The sequence below is a fragment of the Lingula anatina genome, chromosome 10, assembly GCF_051362555.1.
Source record: "Lingula anatina isolate TDL-2025a chromosome 10, LinAna3.0, whole genome shotgun sequence".
Lineage (NCBI taxonomy): Eukaryota > Metazoa > Brachiopoda > Lingulata > Lingulida > Lingulidae > Lingula > Lingula anatina.
The window spans coordinates 6777722-6804028 of record NC_141776.1 but is presented as its reverse complement, the minus strand read 5'-3'; the positions used below and the strand labels follow the sequence as shown (position 1 = coordinate 6804028).

The 26307-nt window shown below is 35.9% G+C and overlaps 3 protein-coding genes across 3 annotated transcripts; 2 read left to right on the top strand and 1 right to left on the bottom strand.

Annotated features, from left to right (window-relative positions):
• The first annotated feature begins 2438 nt into the window (after window positions 1–2438).
• Window positions 2439–9702, top strand: LOC106178757 (PCI domain-containing protein 2-like). Its single transcript, XM_086996802.1, has 14 exons — window positions 2439–2506; window positions 3203–3244; window positions 3614–3735; window positions 4074–4140; window positions 4520–4615; window positions 5297–5400; window positions 5799–5874; window positions 6123–6264; window positions 6638–6738; window positions 7105–7178; window positions 7566–7691; window positions 8025–8091; window positions 8379–8435; window positions 8828–9702. The coding sequence occupies exons 1-14, from the start codon at window positions 2471–2473 to the stop codon at window positions 8915–8917; spliced, it is 1200 nt and encodes a 399-aa protein (XP_086852928.1). The 5' UTR covers window positions 2439–2470; the 3' UTR covers window positions 8918–9702.
• Window positions 9699–15418, bottom strand: LOC106157461 (mannose-6-phosphate isomerase). Its single transcript, XM_086996801.1, has 8 exons — window positions 15378–15418; window positions 14409–14536; window positions 13887–14087; window positions 13427–13568; window positions 12948–13124; window positions 12574–12747; window positions 11465–11673; window positions 9699–11226 (listed from the first exon to the last, which is right to left on the bottom strand). Exons 1-8 carry the CDS (start codon window positions 15391–15393, stop codon window positions 11008–11010), a joined length of 1266 nt encoding a protein of 421 aa, XP_086852927.1. The 5' UTR covers window positions 15394–15418; the 3' UTR covers window positions 9699–11007.
• Window positions 15419–15609: 191 nt separating this feature from the next.
• LOC106157454 (ecto-NOX disulfide-thiol exchanger 2-like) lies at window positions 15610–26185 on the top strand. The gene is made up of 13 exons (XM_086996799.1): window positions 15610–15886; window positions 16979–17227; window positions 17512–17711; window positions 17984–18077; window positions 18367–18576; window positions 18965–19198; window positions 19653–19865; window positions 21411–21517; window positions 23663–23771; window positions 24032–24192; window positions 24450–24503; window positions 24909–25131; window positions 25446–26185. The coding sequence occupies exons 1-13, from the start codon at window positions 15841–15843 to the stop codon at window positions 25676–25678; spliced, it is 2133 nt and encodes a 710-aa protein (XP_086852925.1). The 5' UTR covers window positions 15610–15840; the 3' UTR covers window positions 25679–26185.
• The last annotated feature ends 122 nt before the right edge of the window (window positions 26186–26307 follow it).

Genomic DNA, 26307 nt, shown 5'->3' with positions numbered 1-26307 from the left:
ATTCATGTGTCTCCCCTTTTCAATTGCCAAATTGTGGGCACTTATCCTGAATTTGCAAAGGAATGTAGATTTGGGTTTGTGGATTAACTGTGTATATATTTCTCTTTTAAAATCTTTTTTGAAGGTACTGTAGGTACGTAATTTTTTGCCCTCCGTGTTCAGGGATGCTAGGTGAGATTTAAAGGCCGAACTATAAGAGATTTGGATAAGCGGTTTTATTATGGAAGAGAGTGCGGTCATGGATATTTTAAAAGGGTCCTCCCAAATGTCAGGGCGTCCAATGAGCGCCAGTGTATTTTTAATGCCGGTTGACCAGATTGAGGTTTTAAGTCTGTTTAAATTTTCATTTTCATGAAGTGCATGAGTAACTAAGGAGGTGGTGTCATGGTGCTTTTTATATTGGAGGCTGTGCCAGTATTTGAGGGCCAGTGTGTGGGCAGTGGTCAGTATTGGGAAGCTGCCCAGTTCTCCGCGGACAGCATGTGAGGGAGATTTTCGGTTAACACCTAGGATAGTTTTGCAGGCCTTGAGATGTAAGGTTTCAATGGAAAGTTTGTCACAAATTAGGAAGTAGCTGTCTTTACTTGAGTTTTTGACAAAGTATGGTGCCCAAACTTCAGAGCCATAGGTAAGAATGGGAGCTATGAGTGAGTCAAAAAGTTTCATGGAAATGGGCACTGGGCTGGTGAATAATTTATTGCGGATTTTGAAAAATGCTTTCCCCCCTTTTGATTTGAGTATTTCAAGGGATTTGGTGAAACTTCCGGATGGAGTAAAGACAAGTCCTAAATAGCAGTATTCACTACAGATTTCTAGAGGTATATCGCCAAACTTGAAAATTTGTTTCTGGATTTTGTGGCCAGATTTATTGAATATCATGACTTTTGTTTTAGTGATGTTCACTAGTAGCTTCCATTTTTTGCAGTAGGCCTGAAGTTGATTTATTGCGGTTTGTAAACCTGCACTGCTTTCCGACATAATTACTAGATCGTCTGCATATAATAGGCAATTTAATTTTTGATTATTCAGAGACACTGGGTCACATCTGTCGTTAAAAATTGAGGGCAGGTCACTTATGAAGAGATTAAAGAGGAGTGGACTGAGATTACAGCCTTGCTTAACACCAACAGAGGACGAGAGACTATTTGTTATGCTATTTCTGCATTTGACGGCAAAACGCACAGATGAGTACATATTACGAAGGGTTCTTAGAAAGTTCCCATTGATGCCTGCCCTTGTCAGTTTGTAGAACAGGGCGTTTCGCCACACGGTATCGAAAGCAGAGGAAAAGTCAACAAAGCAAACAAAGAGGTTGGATTTAGAGGCCCTTTTAACATATTTGTCTATGAGGGTTTTTAATACTAAAATATGGTCACTGGTGCGGCTTCCTTTTTTAAAACCAATTTGATTTGGGGGTATGATATTGTGTTTTTCTACATATGTTGTGAGTCTGTTGTTCAGGATTAGACAGAATAGTTTACAGATATTGCTAGTGACAGCAATTCCTCTATAGTTATTTGGATCTGTTTTGTCACCCTTTTTGTGTATAACTGTTAGAAAGCTTGTTCTCCAAAGTGTAGGGAATGTTCCATTTGTGAGAATGTGGTTGAAGAGAATACACAGGGGGGCTGCCAGTCTGTGAATACCCTCTTTGATCATTTCATTAGGTATGCCATCTGGGCCAGAGGATTTATTATTCTTAAGTTTTGTAGAAGCCTTTTTTATTTCATTTACAGTAAGTAGGTAGTCAAGTTCATTGAAAGTACCGTTTTTAATACCATTAAAGAATTCATTAATTAGGGATTCAAATTTGGGGTCCTCATGTTGTAGACTTCTATTCATGAGATTATTAAAATGTTCCCACCATAAGTGGGGTGGTATAGGGTTACAGTTACTTTTTTTTTCATTTCATTCTCACAATAGCCTATCTTCATCGTGTCAAGATAGGCTTTTGCACCCCTAAAATAGTAAGAATCAAAATATCACGCGTATATGTACTGTAAGTAGGTCAAACGCTTCAAAAACCAATATAAAATAGCAAAATCATATCCACTTTCACATTAGCGGATGACGGTCATTTTGGATTCGAGGCGCATTTTTAATGGCCGCCAATTGCTTCCATCAAAAATGGATTCCTTATTCCTAATGTAGTCAAGTTTGATCATCTAAACACGTTTTTAGAAAAAAAAAAACCATTAAGGAAATACCAAATATAATTCTTTTTTAAAAGTAGGCCTATTAAAAGTCCCAGGACTGAGGCAGTGTTTTTTGGTGCGTCTTTTGCAAACCTTTTGCATGATAATGCACTGGATATAGTCTGGGCATGAGAGGATGTCATTCCTGGTTCCGGCATCTTTACGCGTTTTCTAACACGCAGCGAACATCTGACAGTGACTGGCTACAGTCCGTTGTAATTTGAGTGCCTCGTCTTCTTTTACAGCGCCATCTACATTCACCACTGTTTACAAGCATGGCACACACAAGCTTGAACCAGTACTTGCAGCAGGTAAATTTCATCTTTAGCAAGCCCTTGACAAGCATGGATTTACAAAAACTTTAGGTCAAATTAAAGACCTGTTTATAACTTAATTCGTCCGTTAATTGTTGTGCACGTGGTACATTTACATTTAAGAAACTTAATAAAGTGTCACACTGCTGTAGCTACCAGTAAACCTCAAATCTCAGTCTTGTTCTTCAAAATTAAGAAAATAAATGAAGTGTATGATAATATGACTGCACTGCTGTTCGCAAGTAACTGTTATATGCAGTATGACAAGAACTGAACATGCTTGAAGCCTAAATTGTGGGAAAAGTAACTAAAAATTATCGAAAATTACTTGAATTTTTTAGAATGTACGTATGCTTTTTGGTTAGTGAAGGAGTGATGTAAAATTGCCATAGGATCAATAAACCAAGTACACAAGCCCTAAAAACCACATAAAATTGCTTTAGAGTACAAATAGTATCTACATGATGCCAGAATTGATGCACCACACTTACTGCTAATAGTCTCCACACATCTTATAGAGTTTTTTTCATCATGGTAGACTAGTGCAGATGTCTAGGGTCTTTTTATGTGGGGTTCTTAGGTTTATACACCCAGTTAAACCATCATTTGGCAATTTTAGAACATCCCTATAGTAGTATGCTAACCAAACGATCAACATATTCAATAAGTAATTAGATTATTGTATCATTGTAGGTTGAAGAGTCAATTAATGCAAAGGATGGCTTGTTGCTTGGGGTAAGGGATATTTGTTAAGTACACTCTGTAGTGTACAATCATAGTGTAGACACTTACCAGTAACCATGTCAGACAGACTTTATGGTGTCTGTTAAAATACTAAAGATATTCTGTTTCACAACTATTGTAATAAAAATGTTAAAACAGTCATTAGATCCATGTATTTAGTTATTTTGTTTCTATGTTTGTTTTAGATAGCTGCATGGTAATCTGCTTGTTTTTAATCCCTAGTTAAGAATAATAAATCCTTTGAAACATACATCACCAAGGGGCAGAATATCCATGAGTATTGCACCCCAAACTAAACATCATATTTTGGTTTTGAATATTTTAAGAAATGCTTAAAACATATTATAACTGTCTTTACAGGAGCTGCTTTCTTTCAAGCATCCACACATTGCGAACTCGCGACTACAGCTGGAGAGACCAGAAGCACCTTGTGAACGCTTCTTTGAGCAGCCTTGGGATGAGTTAGTAGCTGCACATCTAAGGTTGGGCTTAAAGCATGGTACTAGTGAATAAATAAATAAATAAATAAATAAATAAATAAATAAATAAATAAATAAAAAAATAAAAAGTAGACCACAAAAGGTCAGTTTAAAAACCATCTACACTTGTCATGAAACTTTCCTCTCTGAGTTATTTTTCTGACTTTTATACTGTTGCCAATAAGTTACACATTTTAAACACTAGATTTTATTTTCAAAACTGTAACTCTATGGAAATTGCTTAAGTTTGAACTTTTTAGAATTGCGTAGGATTTTCCAATGAAAAAACTTGTGTTTCCTAATTTTCTTCAGTTTTAAAGACTTCTTTTTTACTCTTTCAGGTGTACATGGGCGGTGGCCAACCATGATTTTGTGGAAGCATATGGCTGCCAGTCACATGCTGTCTCATATCCTTGAGAAGTGTTATAGTGATATGAAATACTTGTCTTTGTGAGATTAATGTGTGTGTGTGTGTGCTGTTGGGGGAGGGGGGGGTGGTTAACATTAGAATTTTAGATATCATACTGCATGATTCATATGATTGTTTCAGAAAAGAAGAAGGGGTATTTATTAATGCAAAGTGCCCCAAGGCCAGTTTTCTGTTACATCTCAATGTTGTCAGCATGCAACATATTTTCTTTCATTTTCTTTGTATTTAAGTACATTTAAGAGATTTTTGTGAATTATGGTTTGGATGACTGAAATTCAGGTTCATCAGCTGTCATTAAGTTAGAAACAAACAAACAAATAAAAATGTTGTCTACTTTCCCTTAACAAAGTATTTACAACCTTCAACAAGATATTTCAGGCTCAGAAAGATGAGAATTGGAGTCTCCCTGTCATGTATGCTGTCTGCCTGGACCTCCGGCTGTTTGCCAACAGTGTAAGGCCAAATTCCCATAGACACCATCGGTCTAGGTGGATTGATTCAACTTTGCGGGGACTTTTGCTGATTGCAATCAGCTTAACTGAATGATAGGCCTCTTGTTTCTTATGTACTCAAATAATCACCAGCTTTTTTGTAACGACTCAATGTCAGGAGGGGGCATGTTAGTCAATAAAGCTGATTGCACTCAGCAAGAGTCCCCACAGAGTTTGATCTGTCTATGTAGACAGATGGGAATGGGGGCTAAGTAGCAACACCTAGCCAAAAATAAATTTGGCACAGCAGGCTCAAGTTTATTAGATTGTTTTCTATGGATTAGACGAGTGAACAATATTTGAGTTTTTACTTTACGTTTGCTGACAAGTTTATGTAGTTGAAACATTATTAGCTTAAGGCAGTGTATGCCTTCAATAAGTGAATACTGTAATTCTTATTTCCTGTTAGATGATTGGGCATAACCACATATAAACTTTCATAAAACATATAACAATCTTTGAACTATATCTACACCAAGTTGATGAAAATATTTGTTAAGTTGTAATTGCTGTGTGGAAATATTAAAAATAAAAAAACAAAAATTAAATATGTCTGGACATACAACAATATCTTGCTCTCTGGATATCATTTTGCTTATATTTATTTTATTTCTAAATCTTAGTTTTTTTTATGAACTTCTAGGCTGACATCCAGTTGTTGAAAAGGGGGCGTGGCAAGCCTGGGGACATGCTGGAGAAAGCTGCAGAACTCTTGATGCAGATCTTCAGAGTGTGTGCTAGTGACAAGTCAGTATATAATAATAATAGTAATAATAATAATATAGAGTTCTTTCAAACCATGCTCCACATTCATATTGGTGGTATATACATAAATATAGTCTTGATAATTAAAATTCCATCAAACATCTTGAATCCTCCAACATCATATGAGAATTGGTTTTACAAAATATTCACACTCAGAGTGCAGATATAAGCTCATGTACAACTTAATTAATTGAAGAAAGTGTAGTTTAAAACTATTTTATGGCTGATCAAATGATTAATACAGTTTATCCCTTAACATGTCAACTTTATTTGAGTCGTATAAGAAGCTAGTAGAATTGGCTTATATGTGTTACTGGGAACCCACATTCCTCAGACACTGGGTTCAAATGTGCCTTTGATATATAAAATTGTGTTTTCAGTCGTGCTGCAGTAGAAGATTCTAAAAAGTGGGGAATGTTGAATATAGTCAATCAGCTGTTTAAGATATACTTCAAGGTGAGAAAGTTCAGCATACAATTATTAAAACATGCCCAGCATGTTCATTTTGTTTTAATATATACAGAATATATAAATTAATTGTTTTCAATTTAGATTCTCACATGCAGCGAAGAACTTAAAGCACCATATTTTTACAGTCAAATGGAATCTTTTTCAATGTCGGCCATTTTTCAACACAGAAATGCCCAATTTGTTATGTAAAACTTGCTACATATGCTAAGGGTGGAAAGGAATTGCTTTTACAGATTAACAAACTCCACCTGTGCAAACCCCTCATCCGTGCTATAGAGAGTTTACCAATCAGGGACAGGTTCAGTATTTCACAGATGATCACATTCCGGTATTATGTGGGAAGGAAAGCCATGTTTGACAGTGATTTCAAAACAGGTAACAATCATATTTTAATTGAATGTGGGGCCTGTTGGGTTTGGGGGGGGGGGGGGGGGGGACAAGCAATTTTTTAATTAAAAAAAAATCGTCTTTGACAAATACTATTAAGAAGAGCAATGTTTGGTATTGACTTCAAAATGTTTAAAAATTCTTTTCTTTTTAAGTAGGAAGAGGGGATTGTGTTGTTGAAAAAGTAAAGGTGTATAACAGGGATTATAAAGGGCAAACAATATTACTTATAATAGTGAAAAAAAACTTTTTTTGACATTATCTGTTTGCCGCTTGTATGCTTTATCCTGAAGCCTAGGTGCAATTTATGCTATTTTTTAAATATTTCATTTTGTTGATATTATTATTCTTTCTTCTGCAGCTGAGGAATATTTAACCTTCGCATTTGAGAGGTGTCACTATTCTGCCAAGAGAAACAAAAGACTCATCCTCATTTATTTGTTATCTGTGAAGATGCTTTTGGTAAGCTGGGCAGAATGAAGTGAACTGCAGCATCTATTTGGCCTAGTCTTGAGGATTACAGGCCTGCTTATACTTCCAAATTACATTTCGAAAAAGTTTTCATCTTAGATTTGCTGTGCAATGAAAGTAAGAAATACAGGCATACAATTTCCATGATTTAATGTAATAATATAGTAATAATCTTTCTGCTCGGATGAATAAAACTTTTTCCACCCTAAGCATTCTATAAAGGTTCAAGTTAACCATCACTGTGAAAAAATGTACATATTCATATATGCATCTAAAACAATCAACAGTACAATTTTAATTAATGTCATTTGTGATGTATCTGTCTCAAACAGGCCAATAAAACTAAGCCTATTTCAGGGTCACATGCCAAAGATCGAGCTTTTGTTGAAGTATGATCTCCTCCAGTTTGCTGATGTGGTGAAGGCTGTCAAGTAAGTCAGTTGAGGAAACGAGATCATCTTTACATATGGAGACATCTTATTCCATGTTAATTATATTCTTTTGACAAAGAAACTGTGCTTAGTCTTCACTTTTGATTAACTCAGAAATGTTAATGCTTACTGAAAACTCTGTGTGATTTTTTAGCCAAATTTTGTATTTCGACAAGTCATTGAAAAATTGATTGAACAGGTTTCATTATTAATTATTACTTTTTGGTCCATAGTCAGTTGTCATTTTGGTTTTAGCAAACATTTTCATAAGATACCTGTATAAACTGGTTATTTGTTTATTACTAGCAGAATTTCCTTTGATATTCTGTGGCATTGCAATTCACTGTGTATTTAATTTACTAATCTTATTCACAAAATCAATTTTAGAGCTGGCAATCTTCTGAAACTCACAGAAGCCATGCAGAAACACGAGGTGTTCTTTATCAAGTGTGGCGTTTACCTGATACTAGAAAAACTGAAGATCATAACGTACAGGAATCTTTTCAAGAAAGTGTGAGTATTATTATTTTGGTTTGTTTGTCCGAAAATATACCAGTGTGTCACAGGTGGAGTTTTTTGTTTGTTTGTTTGTTTATTTGTTTGTTTGTTTGTTTTGTTTGAGAACAATCTGTTCCATTTTGCATATGTTGTGAACACGGATTTTTAATTTCATTATTTTTGTTTCATTTGAGAACTTAGCTTTGACACAACTCATCTTGAAAATCCGAGTATAACTTGAAAGATTAAAACATGGCTTTGCAGTGCCAAACCACATATTAAAAAATGAAAATGTTATATATTGATATATATGAAGAGATGACATATTTTCTTGTTTTATTTTTCCAGATACCTCATCCTGAAAACACATCAGTTGCCAGTAGATGCTTTTGTGGTGGCTCTCAGAATGATGCAGGTGAGGGTTTCTCAGACTTTCCTCCTGTTTGTGTGCATTGGTGCCTTTTTCACTTTGCCTTGTCAGCATCTTAGCAAAGAAGAAGAAAGTTGCATTTCTGTCTGCATTAATTTAGACACTTTGCTTGAGAGGAAAATACGGTGACAGGATGGTTATATGAGAGTTTTGATCAGAACATTATCTTTTTTGTTGTGACTGTCCTTAAGATAAAGTAATGAAGACTATATTTTTGTGGAATAAAGTTCTCATGAAATGTGAATGTGGAGCTGTTGTTGTTGTTGTTTCAGGTGGAGGACATTGATAATGATGAAGCTCAGTGTATACTAGCCAACTTGATATATGAGGTGAGTAACCTTAATTTTTATTATTATTATTGTTATTTGCTTTTAAAGAGCACTAAAAATTGATAACCTGCTAATAGACTGTTACTGTTTGTCTTAAAAGCGAAATATTGAATTTATTCCTCAAATGTAGGTGAAAAAGCTTTTTACTCAAGTTTTATTTTTTTAAAATTTAATTTAATTTTTATTTATTTATTTTTTTTGGTTTAAGACTATTTTTGTCAGCATTATTACAGCATGAATTTCTAACCTTTAGAATAATTTGGACATTTTTATGACCCGAAGATCATTGCATTCAAGTGTTGAGTGTATTATTGCAGAATTTTTCCTTGAAAAGACATTCTTGTACTTGTTATTTGTTTATCTTCAATTTGACAGTTGTCTTTTGTTTGCAGGGTAAAATCAAGGGCTATATTTCCCACCAGCACCAGAAAGTCGTCGTCAGCAAACAGAATCCATTTCCACCACTCTCATCATTAACATGATTGGATAGCAGGATCATTAACGTGCAGATATTGTTACCAAATATGGGCTCTCCTTTGTCGCATGACCATATATGGGGAGGGTTTTGATGAGACATACCAAATATGGGCTCTTTCCCTCTCCTCTGTCAACATGACCATGTATGGAGGTGGTTCTGTGGAATTTTACCAAATATGGGCTCATTTCCACTAACGAGAACATTAGTGGAGACAGTTTATTGTCATGGACATACACTCAGTATCGTACTGTTGTAGTCATATAACAAATATGGACCAATCTCCAAAAAAATAACGATTATTTTATCTCATATGAAGACAGTTATTGAGATTGATTTAAGTTAGAGTGATCAAATATGGTAGTTTATTCAGTGTCATACATGTACAATGTCAGCCTTTTATATGAAAGTATATATCACCAATTTAAACCAGGTGGAAATGATTTTTGCATTAAGAATTTTGAATTCTCTGTGTACATGCACTGTGGGAGGACAATGTATGAGAAAAGACACACATGCAGAAAACTTCATGAACAGGAGTTGCTTTAAATCTGAAAATGTCAGAAGGGTGAAACATAAATCTAAGATATCTGATCGTGTCCAAGATCACTTGAAGTGGTCAGATGTGGATCACATAATTTTTACATCAAAAATAATCTCTGATTAGGATACGTATCTCATTAAAGTCGATTTAAGATTTTTATATCCTTTGCCAAATGTGATTCTGAAAGAAGAGAATCGTGTTTTGGTTGTGATGCATACTGAAAATTCAATAATAATGCATGGCATATTTCCAGTTTGTTTATTAATTGTAACCTTTATTTGTTAACCATAACACTGACACAATTCTGCCCCAATAAGTGATGTCTGTAGAGTTAAATGTTCCAACAAAAATATAATATCAAAACTCCAGACATGATTTTCCCAGTAATTTAATCAGAAACCTGATCCTTTTTTCTTGGCAATTTCCACCTTTAACAGCCCACAGACCCCCTGTCACAAGGCCACTGAGCCACTTTTTTCCAACAAATCAAAACCATGTGTGTATCTATATTCAACTTGATTGTGTAAGTAACAAGATCACAGTAAGTTGACTTAGAAAATGCTGATGTTAAAACGTTGCCAGAGATGATTGCTTGTGCCCAAAATCTGATATTAACTTGGGTCTCTCACTTAAAATCCACCCATATATTTCTTGACTGACACACATGTACCTCAACCATAAATATCACAGTTTCAAAGCAAGTGAAATATCCTATCCCTGCTTTTCTTCAATGCAGGCAAGCTCTACATTTGTAACTATGAAAATTTGGCCCAAAAAGACCATTTGAGCTATGTCAAGACACTTTTCACACACTCCCCTCATAAAACTCCACTAAGTCTAAAAAAACTGCCACATTCCACACATATTTTAGAAACAATAACAAACCTCCATTTCTTTTCTATATTCCCATTTGGGTACAACCCCAATACATTTAACATGTTGTCAATCAAACTTACTATTTTGGAACAATATTTCTTCAATTAGCCCCCCCCCCCCCCTTTCCTTTTTGTGTACATACACCCCAACCAGTGGGACAGGAAAATAATGTGAATGCCATGATCATAGACGTACTAAGACAAAACTTAGAACCAGTTTAGGTAGGACTAGAATTTGTCACTAGATTTTTATTTGAAAAAGGTAGATCTTAGGCTCTAAATTTTACTGGAGGGTATTAATGCAGATGCAAATGTTACATGTATTTTCAGTGCTTTTTGTTGAGTGCACTTTTATAATAGAATTTTCACCAACAAATGATTAGACCCACTTGATCTGGTAATATTTGCAGATGGTAATTTTTTTTCTACAGATTTAAAAGGTGTTCCATTACAGGTTCATCATCAATCTGCTCGCCTTATCACTCGTTTTTGACCCAAACCAGTTCCAGTCTAAGTTAAATCTGAACACACCTGACAATTCTCCCATGTAAGTTTCAGTCTAAGTTATATCTAAACACACCTTCAAGCCAATACCCTGGTAGGTAATAATTCCTATAGGCTACCTCAAATATTCATGTATATTAAAATATATACTAAAGTATACACTATCAAAACATTCTATATGCCACAATATGCCCTGAACATGAGTATATCTGATCCTTTCAGAGTAAGCTGCACCTCTTGGTTGGCTGCTATGAACAGCACAGTACCCCTCTGTAGCTGTAAGGCCTCGTCTCCTAGAGTTTGGTTCTTTCCCTCTGCTTCTCCCTTTATAACTAGAACAATGCTGGCACTATCCATACTTGGGATGGTGTACTCTTTGATATCTTGGGAGAGCTGGAGGGTGTAGTGTATTGAAATGAATTATTCATTAAGATGGGATGAAAATCATACTACAAAATTTGATTTAAGAAATCAGATAATTACACAAATGTTTGGATAGGCTGACCTTAGTTTATATTTGCATCCTAAATACGGTTTATTTTACTGTCAATCTTGCACTAACATACACAAACACACACTGCCAAAACATACTGGTAAACTGCAAACATACTATCATTAACTTCATACCAACCTCATATTTATCAACAGCAAAGTCAGGGATATTTGGTTGGTAGTGTGTGATGTTGCCGTCTTTGCTATCCTTAATGCTGTCAAACAGATTTTCTTTGGCAGACTTCGGTTCATAGATGAGCATGTCACAGAGTGTAGGAACATCTTTAAACTTTGGCGTAAGGCCAGCCCGTACTACATTGTCTGAGCACGCCATACATTCAATACAATCTAAAAATACATAACATAAAGTGTTATAAATACAACTTGTTCAAATTCCTGTTATAATCAAATTTCTTCCCCTAAAAAAAGAACTGCTTTCTCATTACCACGTATGAGTAACTTAAAAGGATCATAACTCTTCATTTTGATGGGAAAAGTGCCATAAAATGGATTTCACTATGACCCCAATCCCATAGATTTTAGGTCAATCTATCCCTGTGGGGAGTCTCACTAACATGATTTGAACATGTTTCAGTATACAATCATGCTATAGTAAGGGGGTAATAAACTATGGTGCGTGCTCGGCTGACTGTAATTTAGCGTGAACCCCCAGGGAGTTAGGTCGATCTAAATCTAAATCTCTGGATTGATCTAAATCTCTGGGAATGCTACCCATTGATAAACGATGAATTTCGAATACTTACTGGGCATTCTGGGTTAATGAATCTGTTTTGACATTTAACTTTGACTGGCTTTTTAAAAATTGTGTTTCTTTGCAATAATCTCTAAGGAGATTATTAATAATAATAATAATAATAATGTCTAAGGAGATAATTACAATGGGTAGCCATCTATAAAAGGCCAAGCAGAGATTTAAAAATAATTGCAAAAACCTCAGTTTTGGAGGTAAAGTGAAATTTATTATATTTCTGTGTTGTTTACAATGTATTTATTGTGGAATTTTGAATATCACATGAAGAGTTGTTCTCCTGTTAAGAAAAAAAGAACAAAATTGACATGAATTAAAAATACATGTACATAATAAATAATTCATTTCTACCTTTTCTGAGATAGGCATGTGGCAGCTTGGCCTCCAAGAACGTGGAGAACATGAATTTTTTCTAAGCCATGTATAAATATCTCAAGAAAAAATAGCTTATACTACATGAATTTAAATAAAACCTATACCTCCTTTGAGATAAGCATGTGGCAGGTTAGCTTCCAGGAACATGGACTCTCCAGGCTGTAGATTCATAACATTGAGGAAGTAGATACAGAAACAGCCCACATCTCCTGGAAACTCCTGGTTCAGACGTAACAGCAGTTCTCCTTCCACATCACTCACATCTTCTTTGGCAGCAACTGGTGTGGAAAGTAATAAATGTTAGTGTGTACTGAGAAGGAATATAAACAAACTGCTCATTTAAGATATTATGCATGTTTTACTATAGCATGATTGTATACTGAAACATGTTCAAATCAGTGACGAAATAACATTTGTAGATATGATCAAACAAATAAATTAAATTTAGACATTTCGATAGTTTGAACCAAATATTCACCTCTCTCCTGAACTTTGCTAATAAGTGCCTGTAAGTTTGTCTCTACGATCTTGGGGTCACATGACATCAGCGCAGTGAATGCCTGTTTCAGAGCAGCCTGTTGTGCTTTCCCAGATGAGGCAGAGATAACTCCCTGTGCGTTCTCCAAGCCTATCACTGACTGGAGCTCTGGTATAGCTGAAATACAAGAAAACTAAACTGATCAGATTTCACAGTTTCTAGATAATAGATGCTGATGTGCAGACCTGTGTATTTCTAAGGCCTGATAAGCCTGGGTTTGCTGGATAAAAAAATGCATAATTCTCTCTCTCTCTCTCTCTCTCTCTCTCTCTCTCTCTCTCTCTCTCTCTCTCTCTCTCTGTGTGTGTGTGTGTGTGTGTGTGTGAGGGGGGGGATGGGGGAGGGGCATTTTCTTACCATATTTACCACATTTACTTTATTTACTTTGTGTAAAAAAGTACATTTTTGTAATTTCTCACCTTTTAAAAACTTAACCAATTTTTCTATGGGTCTAAAACCACACATGCCTTGGAAGGGAGTTAGTGCTATAGCTATCTCTGGCTTGTGGTTGGGATCAGGGTATCTGTCGGAGTGGTCTTTGTGGAGCTGCTCAGCATGGGACTGGAGGTCAAAGGTCAATACAAGGTTAGAAAGGTCACTGTCAACATGAGATTATCACTTGAATATAATTGGTATAATAGGCAAAATACTGCTCCAGCATTAAGAAGGAATGGAAATAATAATAATAATAATAATAATAATAATAATAATAATAATAATAATAATAATAATGAGAAGAAGTAAATACTGTAGGTTATGCAAAATATGTGCACTATACAAACATGTAAATCTACAGATTTCAAAACAGTCATCTCTGAGAGTGAAAAAAAAGTACTTAAAATGATTTCACTCTTTCAATTATCAAGTGGGCAATCATACCTTGTTTGGATGTGCCTGTATTGATAAGGACATGTTCACTGAGAGGACTTTGAAGAGATATGGAAGTTGACCTTGAAATTTGGCCTTGACCTTGGACCCTAGGTCATCCTGGTTCTTTGCCACCCATTGTGCCAGTGTGGTGTTATCCATGTTAGGTCTGTCTAGAATGCATGGCCCTTTGTGGTGTGTGCCCATCCATAGCTGTAAATGAATTCTCGTATCAATAATATTTTTTCATATTTTATTTAAGGGTTCCACTGTGTAATTTTGTTACCATGAAAGCAACTTTTCCCACATAAGACATTATAAATACTTTTTGTCAGACATGCCTAAGGTATATTTTTTTACCCTTTGTTAGGTCTTTTTTTTTCATTTTTTTTTTTCAAAAAATTCCACTGGACATGGTAAAGAAATGACCACAAAATGGCCAGAGAAATTGCTGTGAATATCTCACCGAAAAAAAAAAAAAAAAAAAAAAAAAAAAAAAAACTCTTTGTGACCCTGATGGAACATAATACGTACCTCAGCATATGTAGTCTTATCATCTAATTTGAAGTCTGAGTTTCCACTGAGGGACAGTTTGGCTACCTCACTGTCCTTTCCCACTTTACCCCAGTGGTAGGTCTGCACTGGACATTTCAGAGGGAATACTGCAGGAAAATATAATAGGGGAAATGTAACAATTGTTATGGCATATCATGACTATATCATATCCTTTTAATTGCACTTCATGTATTCAACATTAAGATTAAAAAATATGAGAACTGTATTTAAATCAAAGTCTACCAATTGAAACAATTTACTTCAACGAAGATATTTATAAGAAAAAAAACCCCAAAAGCCAAGTAAACTTTTAAAATACAAAATAAATACAAATGAGTAACATTCTGTTGAAAATATTGTAAGAGAGAAATGGATATATCCTTTATACTAAGGTTTGAATCAAACTTATAAGAAATGTTGCTTCATGCCACTTATTGTGAACCTTTATTGTAATCTGATATATAAGACATGACACTCATTTTTGTGCATTAGACTCTACAGTAATGGGTAAACGCATCATAATAAATGGCATGCCAACACTACAAAGCTGCCTTAATTAATGTTTAATCAGCTGATAAACGAGTAAATTTTCAACTGATGCTTGAATAAAACGGTGAGAGGAATATGACTCAACGTTGGTTGATAGCAGATCCATAACAGAACTTGCACTCCCACATTCCTTGTTTGAAATGCAGATATGACGTTCCTTGTGATTATCACAGTCAACTTTTTGACTGGCTCACAAATGAACCACGAATACTGTATTTGGCTTAGGATCAATGACAGTGGACAGTGGACAAATTTCTAAACTATTACAATGAATTACTAAGATTTTGAACCCAATCTTGCTTCACACAAAACACATTGTGACAAATACAGACAAAATATCTAGATAACCCTTTCCATAGTGACAAAAAGTGCATTTAAATCCCCCCGCCCCTTTTTTACCTTTCGGGTTTGACATGGCGCCGGAAGTGCTTGTCACAGAGTTTATCTCCAAATTATGATAAGTTTCGTACTTATTTACTTTTGCTTTAATAAATACTTAATGCTAAAAGTGGGCAAATAGAAAAGAAAATCACCAAAGTTTAAAAGTTTATTAAAAAATAACATGTGTTTTTCATGTGATAGTTGGTAGAATATATATATTTATACCAAAGTGTCGTTCATGCCAGAATCGACTCCATTGTTTGGGAGGATAATTTTCCTTGCAGCACACCTAAATAAATTTTGCGTTGTTTTCTCTGCTGTTCGGGAGTCCAAAATCTTGAGGTGCATCATCTGGACTGAAGGTCAGCTAGTCCATTATTTTACCCGGTGAAAATATTCAGATTGAAGGAAAGGACGCAGAATTTGTGACCTGCAAGGGTGGGTAAGGCGAGCTGCAGCAAACACTGAACTGTGGTGAACGATGTCAAGTCCTTTTGCCTTTTTGGGTTTGAATATCGGAACACAAGGTGCGTTTAGCTATAATTATCGAGACGTTTACGTCATCTTGGAATGCAAAACACGCTCGGCTGTCACCTTGGATAGTAAACGGTTGTCGTAAAATTGCTAAAAGATATTAAAACCCGGTGCATAAACTTGAAAACCACCTAGGACAACCTCAGACTGCCACATTAATCCAATACAATGCAAAAATAAACTATAACAAGTGGTTAAAGCCTTCAAACCGAATGTCGTAAAGTCCCCATATACCTCCATAGAGACAATAAAATAGAATAAGCTTCTGAAACAAGAAAAATCCAGTTCCAACCTAACCTACCATTACGAAAAAGAAGCCATGCCATTGGACAATGCGACCTCTGCGGTTACGTCATTTCCTGAATTGGATTGTAGAGAGGACCAATTCAAACATCAGAGGTGCAATTTGGATATACGGTTTGATTGTGCGTATGCCATGCACGGAATTTACAAACGAGCGACGGGATGATGTAGCCTGCAGTATTTGCGGTAAGCGTGCCAAGTTTTAGGCCGCTCCGATGCCCGGCAGTATTTTATTTCGATTATTATGTTGGAACTGGATTTTTCTTGTTTCAGAAGCTTATTCTATTTTATTGTCTCTATGGAGGTATATGGGGACTTTACGACATTCGGTTTGAAGGCTTTAACCACTTGTTATAGTTTATTTTTGCATTGTATTGGATTAATGTGGCAGTCTGAGGTTGTCCTAGGTGGTTTTCAAGTTTATGCACCGGGTTTTAATATCTTTTAGCGATTTTACGACAACCGTTTACTATCCAATCAAGATGACAGCCGAGCGTGATGCAAAAGTATTTATATTTTACGACCGAGAGATGAGTTAACAATGCCAACGGATGTGGGTGTTTATGAAAGAAATGTTAATAATTTATTCAGTTATCTCATGATACCGTTGCACCAGTTTTGCTTATTATTTCAGGCAAACAATTCTGTCAAGATTAAGAATCATATTTAGATTGATTGTTATGGTTCATTTCTCTTTTTTTATTTAAATCCAGTTGACCCCTTCAAATGACCTTTTGTGCACAGTCAGATAAAAAGATATATAAATTAAATATATATTTCAGGAATGCATAGCGGCCAGCCCCCCATCCAGCCTCCTCCCCCACCCCCAGGGCACCTAAACCAAATGATGCACCCTGCCATGAACAACCAACCCCTCCAGTTCAATATCAACAAGAACAAACCGCCCATGCCGATGTCCACAGAGGAAAAAGAACACCAGGAGAAGTTGGTGATGCAGATGCAGAAGATCCCACCAGGGCCAGCTGGACCTCCTGGTCAAATAAAGGGTCCAGGACCCGTACCTGGAGCAGGTAAAAAGAAATTGTAGACTCCCCTCCTCCCCCTTTTACCAGGTTTCAGTTGTGGGTTGTACATTGCAATATTGGAGCTGAACCAGTAAATATCTTTAATTCGTAGAATTACTGGCTGCCATATCTGCTTGGGCCAGTATTTTTCAGACCCAATATGTCCTGAATGAGTAGTACTCTGGAAAGTTTGAACTTGGCAAGCATGCAAAGATTTTGTCAAGATAAGCTTTGTAAAAGTGTTTATTTATTTGTTAAAACTATAGCCTTTCAATTTACGATTTCTGTAGGTCTAATGGACATTAATGCAGCCAATACTAATCAGAGTCAGATGAACATGCACAGTCCTGGAGTAATGGGGCCTGGTATGCCGGGACCTATGGGACAAATGGCGGGACAGATGACGGGACAGATGGCAGGACCAATGCAGTTTGGTCCCATGATGGGAGATCCCAATATGATGGGCTGGGGACCCATGGGATACGGACAGGTATGGGCTTGTCTTGTAAAATGACATCTAGTGTCAGACTGCTTTCCTCTCATTACTTGAAATTTGGTGTAAATGATATTTTGGTAAATTTTATCTTACATTCTTTTGGTAAAATGTAATATGTACTAAAATGATAATGAGGAAATTGTAAAAAAAAAAAAAAAAGAAAAAAAGAGGACCAAAAAATGCAAAGTAAGAAAGGAAAAGCTAACTGCCTTGAACAGATTCTTTTAAATTTTTTTAAATGTCAGAGTCTTGTTTCATCTTTTCAGTTTGGTGGTTTTATGGGTCCGATGCCCCCCATGGAGATGCAGCAGAGGGAGCCACTGACATTTGAGACCTTTAAACTTATCCCTCCTCCTCCAGGTAAGGTGAACAATGCAGCATTCAACTGGCCTAGTGCCTGCTTGCACTCAGACTCTAGAAGTACAAACTATCAATTGAGAAATATAATTATGGATGATGAATAAATACAAAAACATAGCAAGTAGTGTACAGTAGTATGGTTTTGTGATATGACTTACGCTTCATGTGTTACGTACCTCATTTATGTATTCACAAAAAGATTCACATCAAATATAGATCTTTAAGAAATAAATAAGTTTATGTATTCTCAAAGGACAATTATAAACCTATTTCACCATGTATTCACCAGGTGCCCCTCCACCGTCCACGCGTGAGCGTCCACCAGGCTGCAGGACAGTGTTTGTAGGGGGTTTCCCTGAGAACTGCACAGAAGAGATGATTAGGGAGTTGTTTGAGTCTTCCTGTGGTAGCATCACCAGCATTAGAATGAGCAAGAAGAACTTTGCTCATGTTAGGTTTGACTATGAGCATTTTGTGGATGCTGCAATAGCTTTGTCAGGTGAAGCAATCAAATTGTGAACTGTACCCTGATATAACTGCAATTTGAATAATCTTCTTTGTATTAAGCATTTAGTTCTGCAATTTTAATCAAAAGGCAGCAGCATGTTTTCTTTTTTAGAAAAAAAGATTAGCTATTGTAGTGTAAATGGGAGTCAGAAAAATAAAATGGGACTGCCTGATAATAATAATAATATACTGAAGGGTGTGAGAACATGTTTACATTCATAGATTCTGTAAACCACAAGCTACAGTGTAACTTACAAAAAGTGGAGGTATTACATTACTCATTTTAAAAGACAGATATAATTGTGCACTTATGTGAGAGAAGCTATAACAATAAGGTGAAACAGGCAGCCTTTACAGTAAATATAATTATTACTCCACAGGGTATAGGATGCAGATAGGTGAACAGACAGATAAACCCAACACGGGTCGCCTACATGTAGACTTTGCCCAGGCCCGTGACGACTTGTATGAATGGGAGTGCAGAGAAAGAGCCCTGTTTCGTGAAAGGCGTCACCAGGAGAGACTTGAGGAGGAGAGATTGAGACCTCCGAGCCCACCACCGACCATCCATTACTCTGACCATGAGGCTCAAGCGCTGATAGAAAAGTTGAAAGGTATTGATTAGGCTTGTCTTGTGTCCTTTTAATGGCTGTTGAGGAGTCAGCTGATTAATTGATTGATGGAATAGGATTAAAAAAAACTTTATAACAATATTCGTGTGCATGATATCTTTACTGTCATATTGCACTATGAAGATACTAAGCATTTTTCTACATAAGTTATTTTTTATCAGACCAACATAATATCGACAAAATGTCTAATCTTCTTTGCCTTCCTTAAAACACATTGCCCAATTGTTCTAGTGTGATTCTTGGAGTCCAATAGAAAAGGCAGTACATACTTTTCTTTTTCATTTGATGTTTTAGAGATGAAAACAGTTTGTGATTTGGAGACTGAAAAATTATACTGGGAGGATGCATGCTGTGGGATGACATCAGAGTTGCTTACATTTATAAAAATTGTAAAATTTTATAATGTTAATGGATCTGTTTTTTTCATTTATTCCAGATGATAGCACCTTCATTAAAGCCTCTGCCATCCTGGTCACATGGTTAGAGAGAGGCGACTGCAACAAGCGCACAGCCACATCTTTTTATACTATGGTTCAGAGCACGCACTCCCATGTGCGTCGTCTTCTCAATGAAAAGCAGCAGCACGAAGAGGAAGTTCGGCAGATTAAGGAGAAATTCCGCCAGCGTTTTGAGGGCATTCTGAGGCAGAGTAAGTATTAAGCATTGGTTTGGTTTCAGGAGAATTATCTTTTCCCAGAAGGCAAGGGAAGGTAGAGAATGTAGTATGAATTAGAATTATACAATGAAATTGTAGAAAGTGCGTAGTTTGCTTGATGTTTTTTTGCAGACAAAAAGCCAGTGATTTTGAAAAATACTTTATCGTAGCCAAAAGGGGAAACTTGAAATCAGTTAATTATGGACAGGATGCTCAAATTGTTTCTGATTATGAAAAAAATAAGGGATATCAATTTGATGGAGAAAAATTAATTGTGATAAATGATAATTAAATCCTGCAAGTAGGCTGTGTTTGTCTTTTAATTCTTTTAAAAGCAATTTTGTAAGAATCTGCTGCTTGTTTGATCCCCATTCATTTTGCTCGTAAATTTTGAGTTGCTGAGAAGGTAAATATGAATAAAAAGAAAAAACATTGGAAGATTTGATCAACGCAGTGAGTAGGCAGTGTGCCAAAGTCTTGGGGAAAAAATGAAAGAATGGGAATTGGAAAGTATGTGTATGTGTGTGCATACCTGCACCCATGCCTGCATGTGTGTGTGTGTGTGTGTGTGTGTGTGTGTGTGTGTGTGTGTGTGTGTGTGTGTGTGTGTGTGTGTGTGTGTGTGTGTGTGTGTGTGTGTGTGTGTGTGTGTGTGATTGAGAGAGAGAGAGAGAGAGAGAAGAAGAGCTTTCATTTCAGAAGTCATGGTATGTTATATTACAAGTGCAGTAAGACATTTCAGGTCCTAAAGAAGATGACAGAACCTTGTGTGAGTTCAGTTCAGTTCAGACCCGTACTTCTATTTTTAGTAAGTAGGTCAAGGTCAGCCATCCAGGTGCCAAGGTCACAGCAGGACAGCAGTAATTGTATACATAATTTTACTTTCTCAAAATTCTTCTCATGATTTGGTTATTAGTGAAGCCACAAATATAACAGATTTTAATTTGGAATAAGTCCAATGAGCAGTCACTGTGATTTATTGCAAAAAAGATTTATTGTAGATATAAATTAAGCAAAATTAGGAAAATTAGAAACAGCAGTTGGTTCATAAGTACAAAGAAAGATGACAGCAAGGTAAGTAAATAGAAATCCTGGCTCACCGCCCTTATTATGAGGAGAATTTTGGAGAGTGGGGAGCTTTTTGTATTTGTGCATTCAGAGATTTCTACTTTGAATTTGAAAAAATATCAAATAACTGTAAAAGTATTTATCGTAAAACAAGAATTTCAGAAATTATGAGTGGTTTTCTGTGCTGCAGAATGTGTGTAGGCCTATTATCTCTTCTGCATAGCACAGTTAATTCATTTACTTTAAACCAATGACCTACCAGTAATAACTTGTATCTGGGTCACTGTTTTCTCTGGGTGTATAATTACATGAACATTGCTCCCAAAACTACTCGCTTCTATGTCCTCTCCCCTGCCTTTACAAACGCTGTCAGAATAAGGTTTGTCTTCTTGGTACACCCCTTTAATTAGGTGGGGTGCTCTCTTTAAAGCATCATCTTCACTGCCTCCTTGCCTCTATTTTACCCTCAAGTGGAGCAGATTGTCAGCGTGTTTAAGGCGGCCACTAAACAGAAGGCCTGGGACCACTTCACTAAGGCACAAAGAAAGAACATCGATACATGGAAAAAGGCATCAGAGGTAGGTCAGGTCAGGTCAAGGTCACTGTAGGGTCAAGGTCATGTAGGCAAAGTGAAGAGACTTGTTATTGTATAAATGAACTTTTAGTAATTGTAACTTTTCAAGGAGTCGGTGTAGAGAAATATTGACTCAACAAATTTTAAACTGCATTTAATGTAGAAATGTTTTTATTTAGCTTTTACGAGCTAAAAAACTGATGTAAATTGTATTTTCTAACAAGTCTTGGATCTTTGTTCTGGCTATTAAATGTTAAACCTGCTGGAGACGACAATTTCAAGAAATTAAAAATGTATATCTTTATCTCAAGGTTGAGTTATAAAATAATTATTTTGGTAATAGAAATGTAACATTTTGAAAATAAGTTATGTTTTTTGTCACAAATGATGTTTTTGGCTTCATCATCAGCAAATGTACCAAGGCCAATCCTGAATTTATTATTTTTTTTTAAACTAATTATACCACAAAGTAAAATGTGCTACCAACTATTCTTGTCAATCTTCAATAATGTTTGCTTGAAATTGCTTAAAATTGGTTTTTGACTTTAAAAAAGACTTGGTACCTATGTGGTCATCATCATTATCATCACCATCATCACCACCATGACCAGAAGCTGAACTTCACAAGGTAGGTCTTAGGGCGCATTTTCAAGCAAGTTGTGACAGCCTTAATAAGGACTTGCAATCTCAGATGGTTGGAGAGCCTTAGTCAATCTAATCTCTTTCATCCCCCCTGCATGGTAGCTAAGGTCATTGACTTTCCACAATTATATTAATGATATGAATGACAAAAACTTTTATTGAGCATTAAATGCAGTTTCAGTTACATTTACAGGCTCTGTATTGGACCTAAAATGATATTAAATACTCGCTAAATATACAATAACTAAGAGTTGTAATTTTACATTAAACAAAGATGGCCTGAACTTAATTAAGCTGTCACAAATTGACAGGAAATGCAGCCTTGGATTAAGAAAGAAAGGTAAGTGATGCACAAACCTGTAGTTCATCTCACTGAATTCATTATCACACCCTTCATGTTCTGAACTTGCTCTGGAAAAGTGTACGATTTAGGCTATGTTCACAGTAGGACAGATATAGATTGGATTTGGCAGTCTACTAGTAAGCAATATATTTTTCTGTTGTCAGTCTTTAATATAATCCAGTCTTGGTTAGTCTAATTTTAAATGCACACCGAGAGCAAGTCCAGAATCAGAGTTATAATTTTCAAAAACATTATTTGTGACCATGGTAAGTAAATATAAGTAAAATATAGCCAGAAAGTTAAACTTATCAACCAAGTTCAGTAAGAATGGAACATGCAGGAATACAGGATTTCATATTTGTGAAAGCCAATTTGGGAAGTGAAGAAGCCAAACCAGGACTGGGGTAAAGAGTTTGAGGAAATTTCATGTAAAAAACAAAGTTGTTAAAAGGGGATAAATGTGGACAGTTTAAAAGAATAGTTGTTGTAGGGTATCAAATAGATGGACTGGTCAGGTGGTTGAGGGGAGTTTAAAAAATGCTGTATCTAAAACCTTGACCCATCTCAGAAGGAGAGAGAAGACGTCAAATCTCCCCCCCCCCCAAAAAAAAAAAAGTGAATGTACACAATGATAAAATGCCCCATACTGCAATCTTTTCATTTTTTCATTAAAAGATTAAAATACTTTTCTATTTTATGATTGTTTTTATTATTTTATAATTATAAATATTTTTGGGGGTAATTTGGCATCTCCCTATCAGCTGTCATCAAGACATCTTAAAATGCCACCTTTCTGTCCTCCTGGAACTTTTCTTTGAGACATTCTTATGGAATATTTATAATGACATTTCCATTTTATTTATTGTATGATTTATTGTCTCAACTTAAGATAGGGTAATTGTTAAAATAGCCATTAAACCATGGAGTTAAAATTAAATTATTATAATAAATATAAAGTGTAAGAACCTAAATTGGTACTTAATGGATTTATGGAGGAAGAATGCACGAACTGTTGTTGGCAAGGGTATTATTATTCCAATTTTAAACAAAAAAAAAAAAAAACATGTTTACCAGACGTTGGACATAAATCCATTTTAGAGGTCATAAATGGATTCATGACTGGGCTTAAAATTGGATTTTAAAACATTTGCCGATTATTTGCAGGAGATAAAGACTACCCAGCAAGATGAGTTTTTCAAAGAACGCCAGGAGACGGAGATGGATCTCTCTGATGACGAGGAGTCCAGTGCCAAAAAACCTAAACTTGATAACTGTAAGTAGGAGTTTAAAGGATAGAATTAAAGTAATGTAGTATTTTTATTGGAATGTTTTAACTGAAAAATGGAGGGAGAGAAGTTGTGCTGAGAATTTTATGTTCCTTGAAGGACTGTGTTGGTTGTGGTAGAAAGGAGCTTAAAAAAGGAAACAAATTTACAGTTACAAACGAAGATAAAAAACTTCTTAATATCACGTTTCGTAAAGTGTGTTGACAGTTTAGGGACTAAAAAAATTACAAAAATGATACATTTGCAGCCCAAGTTGGCCAACTGAAGGAAGACAACGACTCCTTGAAGTGCCAGGTAGAGGCGTACAAGAACGAAATGGATCTTGTGAAGACGGAGGCTAAGAACAGCATTGAAGAGGCAGAGAAACAAATCAAAGCCTTTGCCCAGGCTCTGCAGGGGATGCAGCAGGTATTTGGAGCAGTGACCTAGGGAGCCTTCCCATAACCCTATCCTACTAGCTGGATTGATCTAACTCCTCATTGATTCTCACTAATTGCATTCAGTTTAAGTGGCTTAAAGGCCCCCTCGTAACATAAAGTACTTCGGTAAAGTCAGGGGAAAAAATCCTTGGTCCAAACGTAGAATTTAAGTTATATGTGGGAATTTTTAGTTTCTCCTTCATAACTTGAATTACAACTAATGGCCTGTCTGTAATTCTCTTCCAGCAACTGATAAATGCCAATACTCAGAGGAAAAAAGATGAAGAGGAAATTCAAAGGGTAAATAGCTTGGGTCACTGAAATTTTTGGTACCTTTATCCAAGTTCTACAATTAGTGATGAGATTGGTCAAATCAAAAATATGTCATACTCTTAAATCACAGTTAGAATTATGCTTAGCATTTGTTGAAATTAAGGTGCTTTCAGTTGTGTATATTGTAACCAATAGCAGGTTTGACTAATTTTCTTTTCTATTTTTGTCTTAAATTGAATGCTTAGAAGTGACATTTGATAAAGAGCTTTTGTATGGAAAATGGCATAAGACTCATTTATTAAATATCTTTATTTTTTATCTTTATTCATTTATTCTTTTATTCATTTAAAATCTCAATGCATTCTTCACACATTTTTTCTTTTTTTTATGCGTGTTCATTGAAAGTAATCCATTTTCTTCCATTTTCATCAGCTCCAGGCTCAGTTAGGGATTGTGGATAAGACAGGAGGGCAGAAGTCTGAAACAGCTGCTGTTGAACTGAATTTAGGTGGAGCCAGTGTCAGTCAAGAGAAGACGAGTGTAGAAGAAACAGTACAGCAGGAAAAGGATGTTACATCAGTCACCTTGGAAACCCCTTCAAGTAGCATAGCAACTGAGGGATCTGCATTAAATGAAAAAGAGGCCAGATTAATTGGTAGGAGTGGGGTGAAAACCTTAAATTAGAATGTGTTTAAGGTGTGTCTGGAATTTGGACTGTGAAACGGGATAATGAAGCAAATAATATGACATTGTATAATATCAAGTGACACATTACCACATGGGTTTTCAAGATTTAATGCCTACACGGGACTTTTCAAACTGTTGGAGTTCTATAAATGGGACAAGTTTGCTAATTACCCTTTATAGGTTAGAAAAAAAATTACCAAAGTGACATCTGTATACCTTGTCATCACATGTAGCATATATTTCGCCAGCACGTTAATCAGCTTCTTCAACCCACAATTCCAGGTCTCATCTCCGTGTTCCTGCATGCGCACCCTTTTGGTGCGAGCGTGGACTACATCTGGTCGTACCTACAGCGTTGCAACATCATTGTGCGTCGCAGCAGTGAGATAGAGGATCTCCTGGAGAGACTTCCCGACGTCTTCAGGACGGAGATGTGCGGGGTTGGGGCCTCCATTGAGAAAAGGTGGACTTTTACTGGGTTTACTTCCAAAGATTCTGGACTCATTATAAAGTGAAAACTCTGCATCGGCAAAGTAGGGGGAGTAAAGTTCCAGACTTAAAGTGCAAGTTCAGGTTTAATTTGAGACAGTGGATCAGGATTTAGACCCATTTATAGTGATGACTTCATGTAAAGTCAAGTTCAAAAGAAAACTGAACCACTTTGGCAGGGAGTTTAACTTTAATTTAAGGCCAGTAAAGAGACTCTTGGGCTCCTACTAATATAAAGTGATGACTTCATGTAAGACCAGGTGAAAAGAAGAAGTAAGAGACCCACTTGAATGTCTGCTGAAGTTTATTTAGTTTGAAGCAGTTGAAGAGACGAAGAAGCAATGTCAGATATACTGTTGCTCAATGGAAAATGGAGTGATACTATAAGAACCACTGACACTGGATTATAAGAGTTTATTGAATTCAAAATAGTTGAAAAGACAAAAAGACTTGATGTCATATAAAGTGGTACTTAACCAATAAGTTGTGGATTATGCTGTTAAGTGTTATGTATTATCACATCAAAATTGACACTTTCGGTGTAAATATCATCAGAGAAGAGCAGTGTTTGTTATTCTCTAACTTAAAAGAAAGGTTCTTATGGCTAAATTGGAGATTATATTAGAACTAGCCTTATTAGATGAACTTTAGATGA

Bases quoted from the DNA above. Each gene is read 5' to 3' on its own strand.
- LOC106157454 (XM_086996799.1), top strand. From the start codon at position 15,841: ATGTCAAGTCCTTTTGCCTTTTTGGGTTTGAATATCGGAACACAAG. The intron at 18,577-18,964 runs GTGAAGCAATCA...ATTACTCCACAG, and splicing joins TGCTGCAATAGCTTTGTCAG to GGTATAGGATGCAGATAGGT. The intron at 25,132-25,445 runs GTAGGAGTGGGG...CCACAATTCCAG, and splicing joins AAAAGAGGCCAGATTAATTG to GTCTCATCTCCGTGTTCCTG.
- LOC106157461 (XM_086996801.1), bottom strand. The intron at 12,748-12,947 runs GTGAATATTTGG...TTTCCACACCAG, and splicing joins TAGCAAAGTTCAGGAGAGAG to TTGCTGCCAAAGAAGATGTG. The intron at 11,674-12,573 runs GTATAGGTTTTA...ATGTATTTTTAG, and splicing joins ACATGCTTATCTCAAAGGAG to ATTGTATTGAATGTATGGCG.
- LOC106178757 (XM_086996802.1), top strand. From the start codon at position 2,471: ATGGCACACACAAGCTTGAACCAGTACTTGCAGCAG. The intron at 5,401-5,798 runs GTCAGTATATAA...TTGTGTTTTCAG, and splicing joins AGAGTGTGTGCTAGTGACAA to TCGTGCTGCAGTAGAAGATT. The intron at 7,692-8,024 runs GTGAGTATTATT...TTATTTTTCCAG, and splicing joins AGGAATCTTTTCAAGAAAGT to ATACCTCATCCTGAAAACAC.